The sequence below is a fragment of the Phalacrocorax aristotelis genome, chromosome 22 (assembly GCF_949628215.1).
Source record: "Phalacrocorax aristotelis chromosome 22, bGulAri2.1, whole genome shotgun sequence".
NCBI classification, from domain to species: Eukaryota; Metazoa; Chordata; class Aves; order Suliformes; family Phalacrocoracidae; genus Phalacrocorax; species Phalacrocorax aristotelis.
The window spans coordinates 4,408,491-4,430,678 of record NC_134297.1 but is presented as its reverse complement, the minus strand read 5'-3'; the positions used below and the strand labels follow the sequence as shown (position 1 = coordinate 4,430,678).

Genomic DNA, 22,188 nt, shown 5'->3' with positions numbered 1-22,188 from the left:
TGTGGGTTGGGATAAAGATAGTTTAATAGGCAAAGTGAAAGCTGTGTGTGCAAGCAAAGCAAAACAAGAAATTCATTCGCTGCTTCCCATGGGCAGGCGGGTGTTCAGCCATCTCCAGGACAGCAGGGCTCCAAGCGTAATGGTGACTTGAGAAGACAAACACCATTGCTCAAAATGTCCCCCCCCCCGCTTCCTTCTTCCCCAGCTTTGTATGCTGAGCTTGATGCCATATGGTTTGGAATATCCCTTGGGTCAGGCAGGGTCAGCTGTCCCAGCCGTGCCCCCTCCCAGCTTCTTGTGTACCTGGCAGAGCACGGGGAGCTGAAAAAGTCCTTGACTAGTGTAAGCCCTACTTAGCAACAACTAAAACATCTCCACATTACCAACACTGTTTCCGGCACAAATCAAAAACACAGCCCCATGCTAGCTACTAGGAAGAAAATTAACTCGATCCCAGATGAAACCAGGACATAAGGAAATCAGTTGGTCAAGTTGTGGTAGGGACTTCAGTCTGCATAAGAACATAGGAAAATTTCAGTTTTAAAAATTTTAAGTTGGTCAGACCTCTTAGATAAACTGGCAAGGAGAGAGGAAATTCAAAGTAGAGCTGGTCATGTGTGCTACCCATTGCTCCTAGGCTTAGTTCTGCATACTTTACCTGACCTTTACAGTATGTTTCTTGATAAGATGCCTGACCTTTTCACATCCAATTAGCAGATTTGTTCAACGGTTGCCTGAATCCCATTTTTACCCTCCTCCCTGCCTCAAACCCCTCTTTCTGTTCGGCATCTTGGGAAAACATTGTGCTTGCTCACCAGAGCTCAATGATGTACTGTAACTCTCAGAATGCTGATACCCAGTGCCTGTTCTTACAAATGGCTCTGCCTCTCCATTACTTGGGGCATCCCTTGCTCTAGGAAAGGGACATGCGCCAGAGGAGAACTAGATTGCTCTTTTGAGCAAAGGTCACAGGAATATTTGGCAGGCATGATGCTTGCATGTTCTCATTCTGGGTTTCCCCTAGCAATGGCCCTAGGCTTTTGCAGATTTTGTTGCTTTGCAGAACCCTTGGTATTTGCAAACATGCAAAATATATGTAACACATTTCAGCTGCTGGCATTGGAGCCCTATGGTGAGCAGAGAAGAGAATCTGCTTTTCTACCAACCTCCTTGCTATTGCAGAAGCAGTTTGTTTGATATGACCATTAAAAATGAAGTAGTTCGGTGTGGGTTAGCTCTGATTGATAGATTCTGAGCTGTTTAACTCTGGAATAGTGTCTCTCCCTGTTGCCGCCCCAACAGTTTCCACATTTTACTTAGCTCAAGTAATACTGAAGCTTTGTTTTAGTCTTTCCACCTCTGTCTTTGAAAGCCAGTTAAAATTAGATTTAAAAAGTCAGTATTTAAAGCATGCTTCTATTACTGAGGGAAGTGAAATGGATCTGCTTTCTGTTCGTGCTTTGAACTTTTAAAATAAGACTAGGGTTTTGATAAATCTACACTAAGATTTAAAAAGAAACAACCCAGGTTTATAAATAAATAAGTAGACAGTTGAAAACCAATAAACAATATACTTCATGTTTTTAAACGTTCCAAAACTTTCACCAGAAGGAAAAAAAGTAATTTTTCATTTTCTTATGTTGTTTCTTAAGTTGCAGCATTGTTGTTGCACTTAACCAACTTTATTTAATGTAACTTTATTGTATAGTCATGTCCTTTTTAGGACTGTAGGTTGTTGTCTACTGGAATGGATCCAGAAGTTGGAATTTGGCCCTCGGCTCACAAACTGCAATCTTGTGGGTAGTGGAATCCTCCTTAGACTTTACCATCTCTGGCTATTGTCAGTACACAAGAGCTGGGGTCCTGACAGTTGTGGGGTGGGGGTGGGGGAATATATATATGCAGGAATCTCTCATACTTTGTGTTAAATGACATTTCCTTATTTCCTGTGCCTGACTCCTCAGCCCTTTTCTTAACTTCAGAATCACTTGCAGCAGCTGCGTAGTGTTGCTGTCAGTTAAAATAGCTGTTGCGCTCCACTTTGGAAAGCCATCCCTCTGAAGGCAGTATGCTTTCCAAATTATGCTTGTCTCTTCTCAAGTCAATACAAGTTCTCACGAGTGTAGTATTCAGCCTAGTCTTTGGTTTGTAAATGTTACTGGGAAGAACCTTGGGATCCTTTTGAGCACAGGGCCTCACCAAATGCAGGATCAGACTTTCTTCTGTACAATGCAAACTAATATTCAGCACATAGATTTAGTGAATTGGCTGCGTAATGCCAGCTTCCTAAAATGTAGTCAGTGGGCGTCTCTTCCAGCGCTTATGGTGGGGTTTACATGCCTTGGTAATCCTCACTTACTCAGTTTGTAGCTCTGATTCAGAAAGTGGGATTTACAGAGCTCCGCCTCTACTCGTCTGAGACCTTAGTGTCCATGTCCAGATGCCACAACTCCTGGTAACAGTGGAAAAAAACAAGAGAAAAGATGTATCTGTTCTCAGTCTGCTTGCAGCTGGTACGCTGTTGTGTGAAACTCTAGGAAAGACACAGGGAGGGAGTAGAATCACGGTGATAAGATAATAAAGGACCTGCTCTTCCCTTTTTTTGTTCCTTCTGGTTCATACTGAAGCCAGTGCAAGGATGTGTACTAAGAGAATGAGGTTTCTTTAATTTTCTAACCTCTGATGGGTTCAGTAAATATGAAGTAATTGATCCAAACTACTATAGCATTAGTGAGAAACAGGCTCCAGGCAGCTGGACACACAGTATCTGTAATCATAACTCTTCTGAAGTTAAGCTGCTGCTGTTCCTGGTCCCATGCTCATGCCAGAAGACTGCACCTTGTATTCATCCCAGAAGTGTTGCAGAGTTTAATCTGTCTCTTTCACAAGACTTATGAGGGTGATAGGGAGGAGCTGCTGCTGCTGTTCATTTTCTGCCCTAGGGTAGGCTATAACTAAGGATTTGAGATTGAGTGAATATGAAAAGTGACAGAGTGCTAATACATTAGGCATTCATTTTTTACCATATTAGTAGTGCTTGTAGTGGATAAGTGAGATGTCACACTGTGTTATGTGCAATTATGAGTACGCAACTGAACATCTCATTGAGGTAACATGGATGTGTTGAACAGGGACTGAAGCCTGTACCTTAAAACTGCATCAAACTTCATTGAAAAAGCTCTGCAAGTGAAAGATGCAGAAAGGCATGAAGATTATTTGTGAATACCTTCCAGGTTTCTTCGTACCTTTTCTAGCAATCTTGAAACAAGTTGAATTTCTATGATGATAAGCAGCGGAAAAGCCCCATCAGTTCAGTGGTTCCTGGCTAACATCTTACACTTTGCTAGGGGGGAGAAAAAAGGAGAGAGTATCCTAAGTATAAGAATGGTTTTACTGGGAATCTTTATCAACCTTAAGTCTCTTCCGATCTTGCTGATTTTCAGAGTTGCCTCAGCTGATGCAACCTACTCCTTGGATTTTGAAATGGGTGAAGGAAGATCTGATGGACAAACATTATTTTGTAAACATCTTTGTTGCTGTCTCTTTTGGTTTGTATTCTGGATTCTGCTTGGTGTCTGCCTTGGGCAGCTAACTTCATTTCTGTGTGCCTTCACTTTTATGTTTCTGAACTGACAGGAGCAATAGGCTTGCTGGAAGACTGAGGCCTAAGCATACTTCTCAGGCAGAAGACACCCTAGAAATTATTCCTGAAACCATCTTTCTTCTCATACTTTCAAGCCTCACTTGAAACCAGTCAAAAGGAGTGAAATTTTTGATGTTTAGGGGTGGAATGTCTTGTTCTCTTCACAAAGCTTTGAGGTGCAAAAAGCAGCCCAGGACGCTTGCAGAGAAAGGGAGTATCAGACAGCCACAGGTGCCTCAGCCCCCGAGGAATCTGTGATATATACTGGCAAGCTCTCTGTACAGATCTAGTCCACACAGCTTGAAATCACCAGCTGCATTACTGAAAGGCTTAGCTGAGCTTTGTTACTGTAAACAGAAGACACCTGGACCATTTTACTGATAAAACTGCCTGGACGAAAGGCTAAGGGACTTCACACATTCCTCTGAACAAAACTCTGTGAATCATTAAATAGGAAGATGCAGTTCTGATGACTTGGTTTCTGTTCTCTGGTCTCCAGGGATCTAAACCCACAATCTACTTGCATTTGATTTTAAAATGCGATGAGAAAAAGGACAGCCACAGCTGCTGGCTGCCTGTGAAGATCCTCAGCTAATGAAAAACTTCAATGTTTATCCATTATTCCAAAGCATCTCCAGGCTTTGGATTGAATTGTGTGATGGTGCTCAAGGCAAACTTCCTGTTGGTGTTTTCAGGGACAGAATTTTACCTCTTTATTCTAGGAATGTCCAGGTAAGATCCTTTGATTGCATGTGGCCTCTGTGTAATTCCAGATCAATCTTTCACCTGTCTTTATCCTGCTGGAGAAACCCTGAGGTTTCCCCAGGGAAAACTTGCAGCCTTACAGCTAGGGCCATTTGTGAGACTCGCACCTGCACTGGGTGGACCATCTCGTTCGCGCCTAGGGGTGATGTGAAGACATAGTGCATTTGGGCACACATCGTGTGCGCTGCCACTGTGCTGGTAACAGCTATCCCACAAATCATCTTCCCTGGCTTACCTAAGACTGCCCAGGGAAGGGTTGGTGGTCAACGGCCCATGCTTCTGCAGCTGGTGATGTTTCTGTTAGTAGGAGCCTGTGTATCGTATTCTAGCCCCCTCCTGCACTCTTGCTTAGCTGTTGCAAACCTCTAAAAATCAGAGGCTCTGCTTTGTGAAATGTTGCTTTTCCTTTTCTTCTTGGGCCTTCCCAGCTTCTCAGCAGTTTCAATTCCAAATGCTTCACGTCACCACTTGGAAACTCGGCAACACGCAGGACTCTTCCCCTTTGCTTTCTGTTTTAACAGCCTCCTCAAACCTCAGCTCCAAGCACATATGGTTCCAATTACAGAGAACCTCTGCAATGCTATGTGGATATGGATGGGGATAGGCTGACCTCTTTATTTTAACACAGTTAGCCTGTTCCTGTGGGAGCTGACTGTTAGCTCACATTTTTCCTATTTGAGATGCTTTTGCTTCACAACCGAATTCCTGAAATCAAAGGGAGGCGGAGGGGAGCAGGCTGCAGGCAGCATGCGCTGGGGGCCAGGTCTTGGTCTCTTGGAGCACTTGAGCTCTTGGGAGAAGGCAACCTTTGGCCTTTATGCCTCTGCCAGCCAATGAACACAGAAAGCTGATGTCCCAGAGCGCAGCCTTGGCTGAGTTAATTATCCTTAGGAGACTTCAGCCGCCCCCCAGCTTCTCCTCCCTTGTGCAAAGAATGCAAAATAGCTGTCTGTAAGACGACACTATTTTGTATTTATTTTGGCCTAAAATGCTGTCAGGGTAACTAACTGCTAGGGCTAGTGTGGTCTGAGGGTGAGCGGGGGGTGTTGACCTTGTGGGTTCTCCTTACAGCTCTGGAACAAGCCAACATAGCGATCCACTGTCTTGGTTTATCCACAGCAGAAACCAGGGAACAGAGTCAAAGGGAAGATAAAAGCCTTAATGTACATGTGTCTGTCATCATTACTGAACAGTAATACTTGGGGGGAAATGTTTGGTTTCTCAACAAAGAGCTTAATTTTAAGGCCTACTGAGCCTTAAATACTTAACCGTAGAACTAGTGTCTGTAGTGGCTTTAGCACTTAGCTGATTTCAGCTTCCAAGTTACTCTAGCATCTCTGAAAGTCTTACTCCAGATGTAATTCTTCGGCCATAAAAGTAGCTGTCAGTCTCCTATGTAAGCATATAAAATTCTAAATTTGCTTATTACACAATGCTCAGGTTTTGCTCCTTACCACTGTAATGACCACTGGATGGAGCGGGGGCAGGCTTTTGCTTTTCCGTAAAGGAGCTTAGTAAATGTTTTCCTGCAAGACTGTAGCAAGATCAAACTCTGACAGATGTGAAGTGTCTTAAATTCCTGGCTCATATGAAGGAGCGATTCAAAGTTGCAACACGGCAGGCTGTCCTGGGCTTTTTTTTTCTTAATTCTCAAACATAGTGTTCCTGTATATATCTAATTTAGACAGATACTGTGTTTTCAAACATTTTGAGTGGGATAAATGTTTTTAGCAGAACAAGCGAGACAACTGTGCAGGATTATTCAGCTAGAGGAACACTATAAGCCTGAATAATTTGTGGATATTTCTTCTCTTTGGGCTAATTCAAACTGTGTAAGCAGGAAGCTTTTGCTAATTCGATCATTTGGACTAAAATGAAGCACCATATACAAGGAGTTCAGCCTGCAGATCTAGCTGAGACCAGCTACAGCACGGGACTGGCAGATGTGCTGAGGAGTTTTTTAGCACCAGGCTACCTAGATTTTGAGAACGTGTGTGTTACTCAGATGTCTACAGGACCAAAACTTTCTTCTCAGAAGGACCTTATTTTCAGATAGTGCAATCACACAGATATGAAAATAATTTCAAGCGTATCCTAAGAAGGAGTCGAAATCAGACCACAAAATTATTGGTTACGCTTAAGAACTTGTCTGCAGAGGACTGTTGTTCTTTTTCTGAAAGGTTGTGATGTGCCATGACAACAGTGGCTATTCGCTGTTCCTGTCACACTTTCATTCAGGAAACATTTAGATATTAATGAACAAAAGCAGACAGAGCACCTGTCACAGGTGAAATGGAAATTGTCCAGACAGTGCTCTAAACTGCGTGTGTAGATACTAGTGGCATTCCTGCTTTTGCTGTTGTATTAAAGCAAGTTTTCCTCTGCAGCAGACTTGAGTCACTTGCTTCCTGAGTCACTTCCCTCTGTCTGGTACTAGTGTGAGATGTCTCCAGTTGCAGGAAAATTACAGGTTGCGTTTCTACTCCTCCTCGGACATCAGTGTCTTGCTGGAATAGTCTGTCGCAAATGTCACCTTTGATAAAAAGCCAAAATAAATTCTAAAAAGAGTAGCTGAATGACCTTCACAGGCTGCTGGAACAACTGAAACTTTTCAAGACCTGCTTTGGATGTTCACATCTTACAGTAACTTGATGTAGGTATGGTTTGGGCCGAGTTTGCCAAGCATCGTTACAGGCTTCTTGTGTCTTAATTCTCTGAATCTTTTCTAGGCTGCTCCTCCTAATTCCAGCAGTTAAGTGATATAGCACAACTTATTACTTTTTAAAAAGTATAATCTATATTTAGCATTGCTCCCTAATTCAAACCTTCTTCTGAACCTAATGAAAGATTTAAATCTGGAAGCTCTTTAGCTTTTAGCACATGAATTTGCCTATGAATAAAAATGTCAGCAGAACAGTTATTTTCACTTTGATTCTGCTTGTATGTTTACGTGCCTTGCAGATATGTATATTTGTTGATATATGTGCATTTGTGTATACATACTTGTTATTAGATGGGCATGAAAATAAGCTAGGCTTCAGAATAGCATGTCTATGAAAGCATGTGTGATCATTTTAAGGATTCAGACATGGAAACACTACTTTGGGTGGTCATAATCTGTGCTAAGGTCAAATACCCATCCTAATTTGCTCAGCACTTGCTGCGTTGCACAGGAGATGGTTGATGCATGCCCAAGGGCAGGCTTTCCTGAAATTCAAATCCTCTTATCTGTGATACAGATCCCTATATGGGATACATTTAAAATCAGTAGCCCTTTAAAAATGTGGGAAATACTTTGACATCTTTGCACGAGACATCGTCCACATTTCTTTCCCCTTCTTTACAATCTGCTATGTATGCAAGGCAGAATGGCCTGTTACTGAGAGGGTTAAAAATCCCTTTGTGTGCCCTGACCCAATCTGTGCCCTTCCCCTGGTAACTCTCTGCTTGTGCTGTTTGGGTACTGTCTGTTTAGGTGTGCTAACTTTGGTATTGTTTAAAATATTTGTGGCTCGGTATTTCTTGGATATTTAAAACATCAGTGTGGGATGAAAGAATCTTTTTTTCCTTGTCTGCAGGGTGTTGGGTGAGTTATTGTCTTCTGAACAATAGAGCAAGCATTTAGACATCACAATGGTCTCCTCCCTGCCAAATACAGAACATTGCATTGCCTGTGGTGTGTCAGCAAGCCTGGCGCTGCACCCAAGGCTTTTTTTCAGGCCCAGGGCCAACGCTTTCAAAATGCTGTAGCTGCAATAAGCTTAGGGCTCCTGCTCTGCAGGAAAAACAAACCAAGCTCCCTCTGAAGTCATGGGATGTGGGCTGCGTAAAGCTGAAAGAAGCAATTCCCAAATTGCTCTTTGCAGTGTAAATTGCTGCACACAGGATGCGGAAGGAGAAGAGGTTTTTTCGGGTAAGAACTGTGGAGCCTGCATATATGTGGCATTACTGAGCAAGACTCTTGGATGTGAGTTCTGGGAAAATCATCTATTGTCTTCATCTATTGTCTACCGGAGCCAGGCTTTAAGGCGTTCCCCTGTGTAGGCTCTGCCCTCGTGCGGCCGCGAAGCTCTTGGAGGGGCAAAGGTGCGGAGCCAGCTGTGCACCCATGCAGCAGAGCGAAAGCGCCTGCTGGGAGCAAGCTGCCTTTGCAAACCAGCCACTGTGTGTCCCGGCCAGTGTGTGGAGGTGTCTGCTGCTGTAAGGAGTCCTCTGTAAGCATCCACTCTCCTTTAGTACTCATTTAAATGAAACTTAAACTGAGCGGGGCGGGGGAATGGTAAATGCACTATGAGCAACATCTGATTTCTTTGACCTATTCTTGCTAGGTCTCATCTACACAAATACAAGAACTTCAGAGGCCATTTCTTCTTTGTTGAATAATAAAACACTTAACCTAGAGGATGCTTGAGTAGGTTTTCTAGTTCGTTATTCTTTCTGAGGCATACACTGTAAATTCCAGCACGTATCTAAAGGTGAATTTCCATTTCATCACTGCTTGCTGCAGTGAGACCCTTCCCAAACTATTAAAAGGCATGATGTTTGTTGACATTGACCTCTGGATTTTGTGTGGGTAACTTCCATAACTGGCACCCCTATTTGGGTACTTTCATGAAGTTGTGTTTTGAGCTTCCTTTTGACTCTGTGCAGGTATAGATAACTGGAAAGAAAATGAAGTGAAGGTTTTGTCTAGAACACCTGCAGAACTTCTTTGTTCTGCTTTTGTGGGCATTATTAAAGAACTAATAAGAACTAAAGGGACTTTTTTTAATATGACAGACTTGTCATGGAAAAGTATGCAATATGCGTGACAATTTTGGTTTATCAGTTCAATGGTGAATCAGCTCCAAATTACCTCTGATTGCATGATTGAAAAAACAAAGGGTGCTTTAGAAATTTGCAGTCACTGTCTTGTTGGATGTCTCCCTGATCTTACTCCCATTTAGAAGATGAGCTTATAGGTACAGAGCTTGGTCTTAAATCCAGAGCATGTTTGCTGGGGGCAACAAGAACAGACCAAGGTGTGAGCTCATCCAAAAACTGTCTGTCCGGGCCAGAGAGGAATGGAAATGATGCTTGTTACGCTCCCTCAGAAGGTGATTTATAACCCCTGATCAAGGCTTTAAATAGAAAACCACATTTTAAAATGTAGAACGTCCTGTGAGGTGCGCACAAAAACCTCAGTGCTCTGCTGGTGCAGGACTTTGACAGTGTTGCAACTGTTATGCGAATGCTTGCTGTGTGGTGCTTAAATTAAACTTATTGATCAGTCATCTAGCGAGTTTCAGCATGTTAATGAAGGCAGCCCGCAGCAATGTGGGCTGTAGGAGAAAGCAGGCATTTGTCTTAGGCAGAATGTATAATTGTATTTGGCAGATGGAGCTTGGAGACTAGCGAATCCAGTGATAAACTGGATTAATTTTCCTTTTAAAGAAAGCAGCTAATGTGCCTGAAAAGGAGCTTTCACTCTCATCAATTCCTGCACAGATCTATGCAAGGGAGGAGAGCTTAATGCTTTGCAAGGCTCCACATGTCTTAAAATTCAAGGTCTTCTATATACGTGCACGCACATAGTAGGTGACACCTTTATAGAAGTGCTTGGCAAGTATCAGTTAAATATCAGAAGGCTTAGGGGCTGGGGGACGGTCATGCTAAGAAACCAGCGGCAGGTGTGAGAATGGGAGCAGGAACAGAATGAATTGTCTAAAACCAGAGATGGTCATGAAGAAACAAAAAAAGCTGAGGAAGTGTTATGTTAATGTAATTTTTCCTCCCTCTTCTTTTTTTTTCCCTCAGTTAAAGGTAAAGGAAAGGTTAAAGATCCACTATTTAAATACAGGTATGGGAACAAATTTAGCCTGTGTAACTAGAGCTTCTTACGGACTTGCTAGTAATCTTGCTATGTAATCACAGGGTTGTGTGTTCAATCAGACACGACTTCCCAGCGCTGTCAGCTGTCAGAGTTTTCATCAGTTTCACAATAATTTGTCCAAGAAGCAAGATATTTCCTCTCAATTCATTTCACAGGGGAAAGAAAAATGCTGTTAGACTTTCTTCTTGAACAGCAAAACTTAAGAACAGCCTAACTGCACTCTGAAGATTCACACACAAAAGACAGATGACATCTGTGCCCCTGAAATCCCTGCAGAAACTTGGTTGGAAAACTTTTTATTTGGTATCATAGCAGACCTGGGGGTCCCTGACCTAAATGCCCGTAGTTTTCCATATCTCTGATCTTTTGGGTCAGTTTAACTGGGTTTGAATTTACCATGGTTATCAACAGTTGGAGATAAGCAAAGCCAAGAATCGACCTCTGATTTTGTTTCGGCTTAGCAGGGATGCAGTACGGAAAGAAACGCGGAAAGAAGGTGCGAGTTTCACAGCGACTAAGGCCGTGCGGGTGAACACCACGTTTTCCTGCGGCGCACGTCTCCTGCTCCCGGTTTCAGCGAGTTAACACGCGGTTTGGGTTTTACCGGCTAACATTTAGAAGGCTCTGCTTCCATCTAGTGGTTTGGCTTGGCAATGTCGTCCTTTTTGTGTTTCTTTTTTTTAATAAATCCTGACAAAAGGTTTTTGACAACTTTTTTTTTCACGTTGCTATTCAAAGACACTTCACTAGCCTACTTGTACCATGACTTTCTCAAGGTTAACCCTCTTGTTGCCAGGCTGGTCTCCTATTTCCAGTGCAACAAATATCCAGTGCTGGGGAAAAGACTCCAAGCCTTGTCAGACTGACGTAGGAATAAAGCGATGGGCTCTGAAAGTCTTCTGGGTGGAAATACTGCTTATGAATTAAGGTACTAGAAGGTGAAGGCAAAACCAGTGAGATTATCTGAAATTTTGAGTACGTAGAAGGTGTGGGTGTGACTTTAGTATTGACAGCTCTGGAGTGTGAAGCCATCTGTTCTTCGTGCTTAAATATTAGTGTGAAACTAACTGCCTATGTATGTATAGATGTCTCCTTTAATCAGCTGCAATCTGTCCAGGAAGCCAAGCTGTTGAGTTTTCTTTGATGCTGGGAAGCAAATGAGGAAGAACCCAGCAAAGCCTAAGCTAGCAACACTAGTCAGCGCAGAGGTGCATCCTTAATCCTGGCCTCTGACCACCGGTATCTGTCTTTCAGCTTCCTGTTCTGTTTGGCTGTCCGAGGCTCAAACTGAATTTAAGAGAGTGGCTGAAGAAAACGTGACCTTGCCCTGCCACCACCGCCTGGGCCTCCTGGAGCAAGGGAGCCTGGATATTGAGTGGCTGCTGCACATTTCTGAAACAGTACAAAAAGCGGTAGGTTCCACCATGATTAGCATCTGCTGAGAAAATAGTCTTATCCCTATGTTGACGTCGGCAGCCGTTGATTTAAAGAGACTTTTGTGATGATCTTTTCAAGTTATTCTGATGAAGCAAGCAGTGTTTAAAAAACACAGCTGATTTATTTAGAGATTTATAGAGTATAAAAGCTATTTGATAGTTATGCATGCTGTATTGGAACAGGTTGTGTTACAATCGAGTTTTCTTTAAACTGTGCTGTTATGCAACCACTCATCATTGGATAAACTTCAGAATTGCTCTTCAGGTTTTCGAAAATGACCTTGGATTTTGTAGGCCATTCTTGAAACCTTGGTTTCAGGAAAAAATAGAGCCCTTTAGTGCTTATGAAAATCAGGTCTGCAGTAACTTATATTAGCTAGCCAAAACCAGCCAAAATTAAAGACTGCTTTTTTTATATTATGGTTTAAGCTGATGTCTATTTTGACACTAGCGTGAATGCTCCACTATAGATCTCTAGCATAAATACCGTTTATGTATCAGTCTTAGATCTGAAATCCAGGCTTAATCTTCCACCCTGCCACAGGCTTCCTGCGTGACCCTTGGCCAGTCACTTAACCATGCAGAACCTTAGTCTGTAGTTCCTGAAAATGCTTTGATTTGTTGTTCTGTGTGAAAGTAAAATGACAACTGGCTGATCTGTGACTGCCTTTGCTCCTCAGGTGATTACTTACTCTGGAGGCCGTGTTTATGATGACCTGAATGAGGAACAGAAAGGGCGCGTTTCCTTCACATCCAACTTTCTTGCTGGAGATGCATCCTTACAAATCATATCCCTGCAGTCCAGCGACGCAGGGAAGTACATATGTAAGGTTAAAAACGCTGGGCAGTACGAATGGGCTCGCATCACCCTGAAGGTTGTAGGTAAGGTCATTTTCTTGTTCTTCTAAAGAAAAAAAAAAATCACTAGACTCGTTTCCTGTAGAGAGATTTATTTCAGCAGGGTATAAATACAAAGACATCTCACGATCAGGTTTCACTGTCCAACTCTGTATCTGCCTTTGCAATTTTTGGCAAAGGACAGGACACAGGAAGAGCTTAAAGAACTGTTTTGAGGTAAGTATAATCATCTGCAAAATCATATGAACTGTTCTTTCCAAATTATCTCTATGATCTCATCACACAAACTAGACTGATATTCTAGCTTAGCTGGCAATCACCCTGTCCAGATCTCCTGCTGAGGACTCTGGGTTCATGTCCCAGGACCCCAAACCGATCCAAGTCAGCGGAGGTGACAAATAAGCTGCCAGGGTTAGCATTTCTCTTCCCTGACTTCAGTTTATTGGTTGGATTTTTCACGTAGGCTAGCCTTCCGTGGAAGAAGTGCTGTGGCCTGCCAGATGCTGCGGGTAGAAGGAAGAAATGGAGAAGTAGGAGGAGGGAAAAGATTTTCTCTAAATAGTACCTGGAAGAGGAGCGCAGTGGTACAACTCCACTGATGCAAGTATCCATGTGTCATTTCTATGTCTGAGACAGCCGGCTCTGCTTCTTAGACTATGAAGTTGCACACAGTTGCAGATAAAGTCCCCTAACCAACATTGCTGGTGTCACTTCTTAATGTGTTCCAGAGAAGGCAGATCTTAGAAGCTGCTTAAATTATGTACTTTGCTAAAGAAGAGGCTTTCCACTGAGAAAACAGTCTGCTGCGTTTGCATGACCCGTCTTCTGTTTCTTCTAGAAAAACCTTCCAAGCCCAAATGCTGGCTAGAAGGGGAGCTGTTGGAAGGAAAGGAACTGTCCTTGCAGTGCCATTCTGCCTCTGGCACCGCACCCATCTCCTACCGATGGCAGCGCATAAATGAGGAAGACGAGCGAGCTGAACATCTCCCACCTACATCCAGAGTCAGTAAGTCAGGTCATTTCCTCCAAGAGCTCTCGGTACGCTCAAAGCCGGATAACCACCCACATGTAAGTGCACGTGTACAGTCATGTGCCTGCTTTTTAAGCAGGAGTGACTTGATGGCAGCGCTAGCAGCGGTGTGCCAGTACCTCTCACCGCTGCAGCTGGACTCCGCGCTGTGCTCCACCCTGAGCAAGGCGTTTGTTCAGTGCTTTGCTGAAGGTTGACAAATAGTCTTTTGTGAGGCATCATCGGTTGTTCTTGAACTGATTGGATCAGGAAGTTCAAGTGGTGCTGGTGTCCTATCTACTGTTAAGGTTTCTTAGTCTTTTTCGATTAATCTTGGCTTTTCCTGTTTCAGACATTTCTAATCCTGGGCAAGTCTTACTGAAGAATCTTACGCAGATGAGCACAGGGTTATACCAATGTATTGCCACCAATGAGGCCGGACAAGAAAGCTGTGTTGTTCAGGTGACGGTGCAGCGTAAGTATTGGCACATAACTAGCTTTTGCACCACTGTACGAGCAGTGCTGCTTCACAGCTGCTGCATCTCAGCTGGTAAACTCTGTGCCACGCCTTCGCCCTTTCATATGTGAATCATCTCTTTTTTTATTGCACTTCTGGTTTGCATAGCAGGTCTCTGTATAACCTAAAGTGGTAAATACATCATTTGAACTCCGATCTTTTGGTCTGTTAGAAAATTTGGTTTTGAGAATGACTAATAAAATAAAAGGGGAAAAAAAAAGGTGAGTTAGAGGTTCCAGAGCCTCCAGCTTTTAGAGGTACTTCTGGCTGGAGTGATTGCATGAGATTACTCTCAAGTATACAATCTCCGTGTGGATAGTCCATCATTCCAATTCCACATTACTTCTCTGTTGCATTTGAGACAGTAAACTCTCTAAAGGCAGCTGGAAAGGTTGACTTTGACATGAAGTAATGTGCGGAATAAAAAGCAACTTTTGACACAGTTTGGTTTTAATCCAGATTTAATAAATTCTGTCCTGCACACGAGATTAACATCAGTGTCCCACCTGATAAACTCCATGAAGGGTGTGTGCATGTCCTGTCTAGATATCTGTGTCTTTGCATATACAAGCAAGGAAAAGAGTGGCCTTTGGCAGGAGCACTGAGGATAAATCCAAACAATAGAGGTCAGCAGGGTTTTATGTGCAGCTCTCAGGAGAGATCAGCAGAAGCTGGAACTGCTGTGATAAAAGGCTGCTAAGAGCGAAGTCTTTTTCTGTGGGGATGCCATAGCTTTGGAATTGCCTGCCCAGCCAGGCCTGAAATAACTGGAATGTGGTCATGTAGCAAGGAAAACCTGTTCGCCTCAGGCATCTGAAGCAAAAGCATCCAGGCAGCTTTTATGCCAATTGAACCGAATTGGTTTAAAACCTCACTTTGGTTTGCTAAACCCTCCGTAGGGACGAGCCTTAAGGGGAAACAACTTTCAGCCAAACCCAACCCAACCACTCTTATCAAAAGATGTTGTCATAAAGTATCAGGTGAGGGCCCATACACACTAGGAAGTGTTCTCTCATTAACTTTGCTATTTTGGATGAAAGAGGCCTTGCACCTGCACAGTGTGGTCTTCCTTTCCTCCTGCCTCTCTACCCGCCTCAGGTCACCTTTTTCCCAGCTGAATAATTCAGTCTGCAAGTGGGCTGTAATCATTTCAGGGTGAGTTGAAGGGAAAAAAAAATCCTCATGGGGAAACATTTGTACTTCAAACACTCTTCTGCCTCTAGGAAACTGCTTGGTGCTTTGCTTTGCATGTTGGGCTCTCCTGTCTGTCTCTACTTTCTGTGGCTCTGTGCTCCTAGGAGAGGATTTTTCCTCCTCATTTCAATTCTGACCCGTAGCTGAAGGCATGGCACTTGTGATCCCACCCGTCCAGAGGTGTGAATGCTTTTCTCACTGTTAGCTCAGGTTTAGAACCAGTGCCTGAAGATAAACTGGTTCAACCTCTGTGTGGAGACACGCCTAAATAAGTAGACTAATACATTCTGTTCTGATTTATAACCAGTGCTGTAAGCTGTAGTGTGGGCTAGAATCTGACCATAGGACCCTAGGGAGAGTTTACCAACTAACATATTTGTTTTCTGGACAACAGATGCACAAAACATCGGCGTGATCGCTGGAGCGGTGTGTGGCGTGGTGGTGGGACTTTCCCTCCTCTTCCTGGTGGTGAGGCTGACAATAAGGAGGAAAGAAAAGAAGAGATATGAGGAAGAGGAGGCGCCAAATGAAATCAGGTAACGCCTCTTATTTAATCCCCCACGTCCTGCCCTCCCTTCTTTCAGTTTCACACATCTTTCACTACAGTTTTAAGTAACCTGGGTGTAAGTGTCTTAAAAGGTTGTTCTAAAAAGCTTTTAAAGACTCCCTGAAGCATCACTGACAAATTTCTTGACTGTGTGAAGCATCTTTGTGAAGACTTTCCAGAAAATTATAGATGAAAATGTCTCCCCTCACCCCCTGACAAATTACCATAAAACTCAATAAAATATTCACTCTCACGCTTGCAATTTCAGCATTTTAAAGCATTTGTGTAATCCCCTCCAGTACTAAATTCAACCCACTTGTCCACTGTGGTTCTGAGAGGTTTGGTGTGGTTTGGTTTTAGTTTCGGGGTTTTTTTTTGGTTTGGGTTTTTTTTATTTTCCAATTGCAATTTCTGTTGGGAATGCCTTGAGGCAGGCGGGTTCTCACAGTCTTTCTTGAGTCTTTTGAACAACTGTGCTTCTGGATTTAGCTCAGGGTGAAAAATCCCCTGAGCTGCTGTGTGCAGAGTTGAGAAGCCTCGCCCTGAGCGGGTGTACCAGGAATGCTGACGCATGTTCTTTGAACTCAACTGTTACATGCGTGTGAGGTCTGCCACTTAATTCCCTAAGCAGAGATTGGTCTCTAGCCAATCGAGCCTAAACTTCTCACGAAAGAAAATGCTGGAAAAAGATATTTCCAGGAATGAGTTTTAGCTGCTCCTGCCCTTGAAGAAACCCCTTGCCTTATTCCATCCTTATTTTTATTTGTAAAAGACTGCCTGCCCTCATATGACATCTGCGTACCAGTAGGCAGCACTATAATCCATTCAGCAGTTTGCTACTCTGCTTGATGGTCAGGTTGCCAGCAAGAAGGCAGTCCCTGCTGATTTCTTCCCTTCCCTTTTTCCAGTTCTCTTTGCTTTCAAATCTTGCATGCCTTTTTATTTTTGGTTTGAGCTATAGCCTCTTGTATCGCCTTTTCACGCATGACTGTTACTTCTTCTCTCTCTTTCTGGGCCCAGTTCTTGCACATCTTTCACTACCCAGATTTTTTTTTTTTAACTAGAAGAACTGGTCTCAGCTAGTCCTGTCTAGGTGATCTGTCATTATGAGTAAGTTCTATCTGAACTGTTTGCACTGACCCTTGGCATTCATCCCACAGACCTCCAAGCCGCACACAAAGAGCCAGTAGTGTGCCATACGTATTCTGAATCCGTTTGACCAATAGCTCCGCAGAGAAATAGGGAGTTCAGTCCACAAAGTTACATGGCACAGAATTCAGAAAACCCTGCATCTTGCTCAGGCTGCTGGACAAACGTGCCCTGGTGATTTGCAGCTTCAACAAGCAACTGTTTATTGCAGCAGCAATTCAGTCTGGTAAAATGTGTACGCGGTTCTGTTCTCATTCTATTCTGTTCTGACTTGAGCTCTGTCATCTGTTTGCAGAGAAGATGCAGAGGCACCCAAGGCCCATCTCGTCAAGCCCAGTTCCTCTTCCTCTGGTTCCAGGAGCTCACGCTCAGGTTCCTCCTCAACCAGGTCGACAGCCAACAGTGCCTCTCGCAGCCAACGGACTTTGTCAACGGAAGCTACTCCCCATCTAACTCCTCCTCAGTACAGCCAGAGGGAGACGGAAGGAAAAGAAATTGAGCCAAAGAGAGTTGACTACACTAACCTGATGAAAATGGGAGCGACGCTGGTCATGGTGCCTGCCCAAAGCCGAGCGTTCCAGACCGTGTGACCGCTCACCAGCCGTCTGGAGACTCCTGCGGCCCAGAAACGCCTCACGTAACACCAGCCACACAGGAGTTGTTAGATTAGTTATCTTCCTGGTCAGCTTAATTTTAATCACTTGTGATTATTCACACCACAAGAAGCCCTCCCACTCAACTCTTTCTTACATTTTCCAGCACTGAGGTTGTGATACAGAATTTTGGTTTTTTGAGGAAAGATACATTTGAGGGAAAAGGGAGCCTTGTTTTTAAGTTATCTTTCTTTGGAAATGGAACACTGAGCATTTTAAAACTAAAACAGCTAGGTGCTGTACTAATGAAATTAAGCCAAACCTCAGGATTGTTAAGAGAGATCAACAGAGACATAAAGATGCATAATATTCCAGAGAGGTTTTGTGGGGAGGAAAAAGTCTCTTGTACTGGTTTTGGAGAACCTTCTCAAAGGTGCATTGTCTTATCTGAAGATTTTTGAGGCAGACTCTGCTGAAGGCAGTCTGGTGTTCAGCCTCAAAGGGAACTGGCAGATGCTTCACCTTTCCTAAATTCAGTCTTCCAGTGAAATACTTGTGGAGGCTGAAACCAGAGTGGAAATGAAAGGACCACTCAAAAAGGTCAAGATGCGCAGTATTAAGGCATGTGTCTGAACTAATCTCAGTGCTAAAGAGAAAGAACTCTTTACGTCAAGGAAACAGAGGTGCTTTAATTGCCAAAATAAACTTAATGATGCACTCAGAGAGATACGTCCAGGAGCCTGACTCTGCTTTTACGGTCAGCACTGCAAAGACACAGTAACTCCACTGGAGTGGTATCTGTGGCAAATGAGCCTTAGTGTGATGAGAATTGGGCACTGAATCCAAAATGAAGGCAGTGCCTCAAAAAGTGAGGGCCACCAATCTACCAAAAAGCCTGGACGAAGCATTTGGAAGATATCTTTGCGGTCGCCAGGTTGTGAATTCACCAGTTCTGGGCTGAGCTGTGCTGTAGAAGCCTTACGGAGAGCTCTTCCCAAACTGAACGAACAGCTTTCTTGAGCTGACCTTCAGGCATCCAGGTAAGACTGAAGGATAGAGTGACAGAAGCACGTAGTGAGGAAAATACACCAGGGACAGGTAATTGAGCACAATGCTGCTTCCGCTAGAAAATACTTGTGTGCAATTTCCCATTTATACACCAAATGTTGGGCCACGTGCTATTGTCGAGGCTCAAACCTTAGCATGACTCAAACAATGGCAAGAATCATAAAAATATTTTCTGTGATTAAATTAGCTAGAATAAACACTTCCAAGGAATATAAAGTCTTATACTTCAAGTTGAAGGCCAGTAGGCAACGATGGGAGATAGGGACAGGCAGATGCTTGCATAATTCTGTCATTTATATTTTCTTCTGAAGAACTTGGCTCTGACCACTGCTACACACAAGACACTGAGCTTGTAGGTTCTAGATTCCTGTATTCCTGGACTGATTATTTTCTTTAAAAAAAAAAAAAGGGGGGTGGGGGGGTTTATCTGAGGGAGGGAAGCTTCCCTCCAATTTGTGGAATGAGCCTACAGGAGATGGATCAGCACAGAACCACAGATCTATAATTCTTTCACTCCAGGGACTGTAATAAACCTCCTTTTCTGAATGAGACCCAGAATTCTAGCTTCTTTGCTTGAGATCTTAGACAACCTGATCAAAGCCAGGCCCTGCTTGGGCTACTTCCTTACGGGAAATAGTTTTCAAACTTGTCCTATACTGAGAGCTTCTCTTCCTAGGAGCAGTCGCCCATTTTCATCCCATGTACCAATATTTCACTTGCCCTTTCTACCCCAGAGTCAACCTAGCGACCCTTGGCAGGACAAAGCACCGATCTGTTGTGCAGGGAAGGCAGTCTTGAGTCACAGATTTAAACAAAGGAGACATCTGGTATTAGGTATTTGATAAGCTTCTACTTTCATGATAGCTCCTGGTGTTAGATGCTGTGTCATTTTACCTAGACAGTTTCCCTGGATACTCCAGAGGTACGTTCCTGGGTCAACTGTGGTTTGGTGATTCTGGTAGTGGCTGTCACTGCTTGGGAGCTGCAGCTGTAAGTGTCTGTGATTCCTCTGCAGTCGCTCTTTTCCTGGACTCTGATGGTTTAGGCGCTCCAAAGTGCCTACAAGGAACTCCAGAGCTGGGAAAGTTCCGAAGAGCATGAGCAGGACTGCTACAGTAGTTTGTGGCTTCTTCTATGGTTGCTTATTGTGCTTAATGTTACCTGCGTTGTATCTGAGGATACTTATTCTATGCATATAAAAACAGAAATGCTTTCCTCAGTAAAGAATACATGCCTGAGCAACCAGAAGCTTATTACCACAAATAAGGGTAATAATTCAAACAGTTGAGCTGCCTACAGTCCGAGTGCCAAATGCTGTAGGTTAGCTTTGAGTCACAGGCCAGACTTGCAATTAGCAAAGAGGAGGATGCTCCGTCTATGGCCTAGAGGCCACTTGCTGCCAGCTAGGAGAATTTGCCCAGCCTGCTCCTGGCAGTCTCTTCCCTAGAGGCCTTTGGGAATAGGCTGCAGGACAGATCAGCCGTGCCAGCCCCCTCCTGGTCTCCAACTCTCCTGGAGCAGAGAAGTCCCTCCTTGTCATACGAGCTAGCTGTCTGCATAGGATGAAAGGTTTATGGACCTTGGGGAGAAGAGGTTATTTGGAAGCAATTGCTGAAGCCTGGTGTGGGTGATCATTCCTGGCTGTTCCTAGCCCTGTCGGGAAGCAGGCGGTGTGCGTGCCCACTGTCTGGGCATATGCAGACTGCCCTGTATACAAACTGCGCCGGAAAAAGCACCGTGGCCACCTCCTGGTGTGGAACAAATGCGGAAAGATGTGTGGCTCCGCTTAGCGTGGGCGCCACAGTGATTGAAAATCTCGAAGTCTGAAAGGCTGCGGTGCTTTTCAGACCTCACATCAGTGGTCTCACAGGTGAATACAACGTCAATTCTGCTCTTCAGTTGCTAGCATGAAGCCCAAAGGGAAATGTTCACTACTCAAAGGAGATAAAAGAGAGAAATCGTTTCAAAGGTATTCTATTTTCAAAGGGACACTTTTTGAGCTCCGGATCATACTCTCAGGAGTTGCACAAGGGAAGCAAATGAACCATAAGCCAAACTCTATTTTGTAAAATAGCGTACTTAAAGCATTTACTGTCATATACCAGTTATTGCTAGTGTGATTAAACGCATACAATGCTATGTAGCTTTCTTTTGTTTCTCAGCAGCTAAACTAAGCCTGTATCTCTTCTACCTGCTATAGTTGGTGTACTTGTACTGTGTCTGAACAACTCAGAGGAAAGCAAATATTTATTATTGATTCCTTTGAATCAATGATTTCGTAATATTTTTTTTGTTTGGTCGTTTTATAAATAAATGTGCTGCAGCTTAAGTGCTACAGCTGAACTAAACTCGTACTAATGCTCCATCTTTTGTGGTATGATGCGTTATACGCTGTCAAGCTGAATCCAAGGGGAAAAAAAAGTACAGAGTCAAAAATACCGTTTTTAAGCTAACAAGGACTGGGTGCATATTTCTGTAGAAAGTATGGGGAAGCTGGTCTTTTTCCTGGGTATTTTTTCAGTCTAAATTATGTGATGTGGTATGAAATATGTGAAGCCTTGGGTGTACTGAAGTGAATGGTGTTTTGACTTCAATGCAGTTATTTTGCCTGAGATATTGTGGCTGAGGACGTAGATGCCTCAGCCTAGTATGGTAAATAGTGCCAGCGCAGACACAGCACAGATACAAACCTCAGATGCCACCGCCCTCCCACTCCCGCATCCGCGACCTTGCTTCTGAAATACCTGGTGTGTTACCAGTTCATCCCCTGAACTGGGCGTGAGATGACAATGAAACCTTGAACAACTAAGAGCTGTGTTCAGACAGTTTAGATCTTCTCTGCAGATAAACATGTTGGACTAGCTAGCAGGAATCTCCGGTCAGGGAGATGTAGGTGGAATTTAGGGTAACCAGACATAACTGTGGCTGATTTTCTCTTGCAGTGCTTCAGCCTTCTTTCCCCGGGGGTGTTTTGCACAAAGGTCTCCCAACATCAGCAATCTTCTTTACTGAAATCTGGGAGTAAAAATTGCAACATAATTACACACTATTTCAAACAAAACACAGTGACAACACAGTGGTCTCATAGGTGTGTCCTTCTGTATCTCAGATTCATGAGGAAACGCTATCACTGGATCCCTCCTGAGTTGTTGACATCCAAAACCCTGATTAGGCGATACACATTTTGAGAGGGCTTGTGCAATTGCATACTTTTGGTACAGTATCAGGAATCTGGCATTATTTCTAACCCGGATCAGTTTGTACCGACACACTGAAGGGGGAGAACACAGTGGGAAAGGAAGGGGACTGCCTTGGAAATGCATGATTTTCAAACTTCAACTGGGATGTGCAGATGCAAGTGTTGTATAAATAATGACAGCTGTTGTTGCAAATAGGAAGTGTCTCTCTGACAATCTCTACTCTCTTCCCAGTTCTGTTTTAAATCCTTAAAGAAGAAGCAGTGCTTGATCTCTAATGCACTAAATTAGCTTCAAAGCCTAATGTTGGAATTCATAATTTTAAAAAACTCTACACACC

The 22,188-nt window shown here is 43.6% G+C and overlaps 1 protein-coding gene across 3 annotated transcripts in view; it reads left to right on the top strand.

The window, feature by feature from the left end:
• Positions 1-21,005, top strand: part of CLMP (CXADR like cell adhesion molecule) — a 45,327-nt gene extending 24,322 nt beyond the window's left edge. For 2 of the 3 annotated variants that reach the window (XM_075116225.1, XM_075116224.1), the window contains 6 exons: positions 11,535-11,692; positions 12,397-12,598; positions 13,413-13,580; positions 13,936-14,058; positions 15,689-15,830; positions 17,286-21,005. In XM_075116225.1, coding sequence (XP_074972326.1) covers positions 11,535-11,692; positions 12,397-12,598; positions 13,413-13,580; positions 13,936-14,058; positions 15,689-15,830; positions 17,286-17,580 — 1,088 coding nt within the window. In that variant the 3' untranslated portion in view covers positions 17,581-21,005. Of the gene's footprint in view, positions 1-10,445; positions 10,564-11,534; positions 11,693-12,396; positions 12,599-13,412; positions 13,581-13,935; positions 14,059-15,688; positions 15,831-17,285 lie in introns of those variants that run through there. The other variant, XM_075116223.1, reaches the window with a different exon arrangement.
• The last annotated feature ends 1,183 nt before the right edge of the window (positions 21,006-22,188 follow it).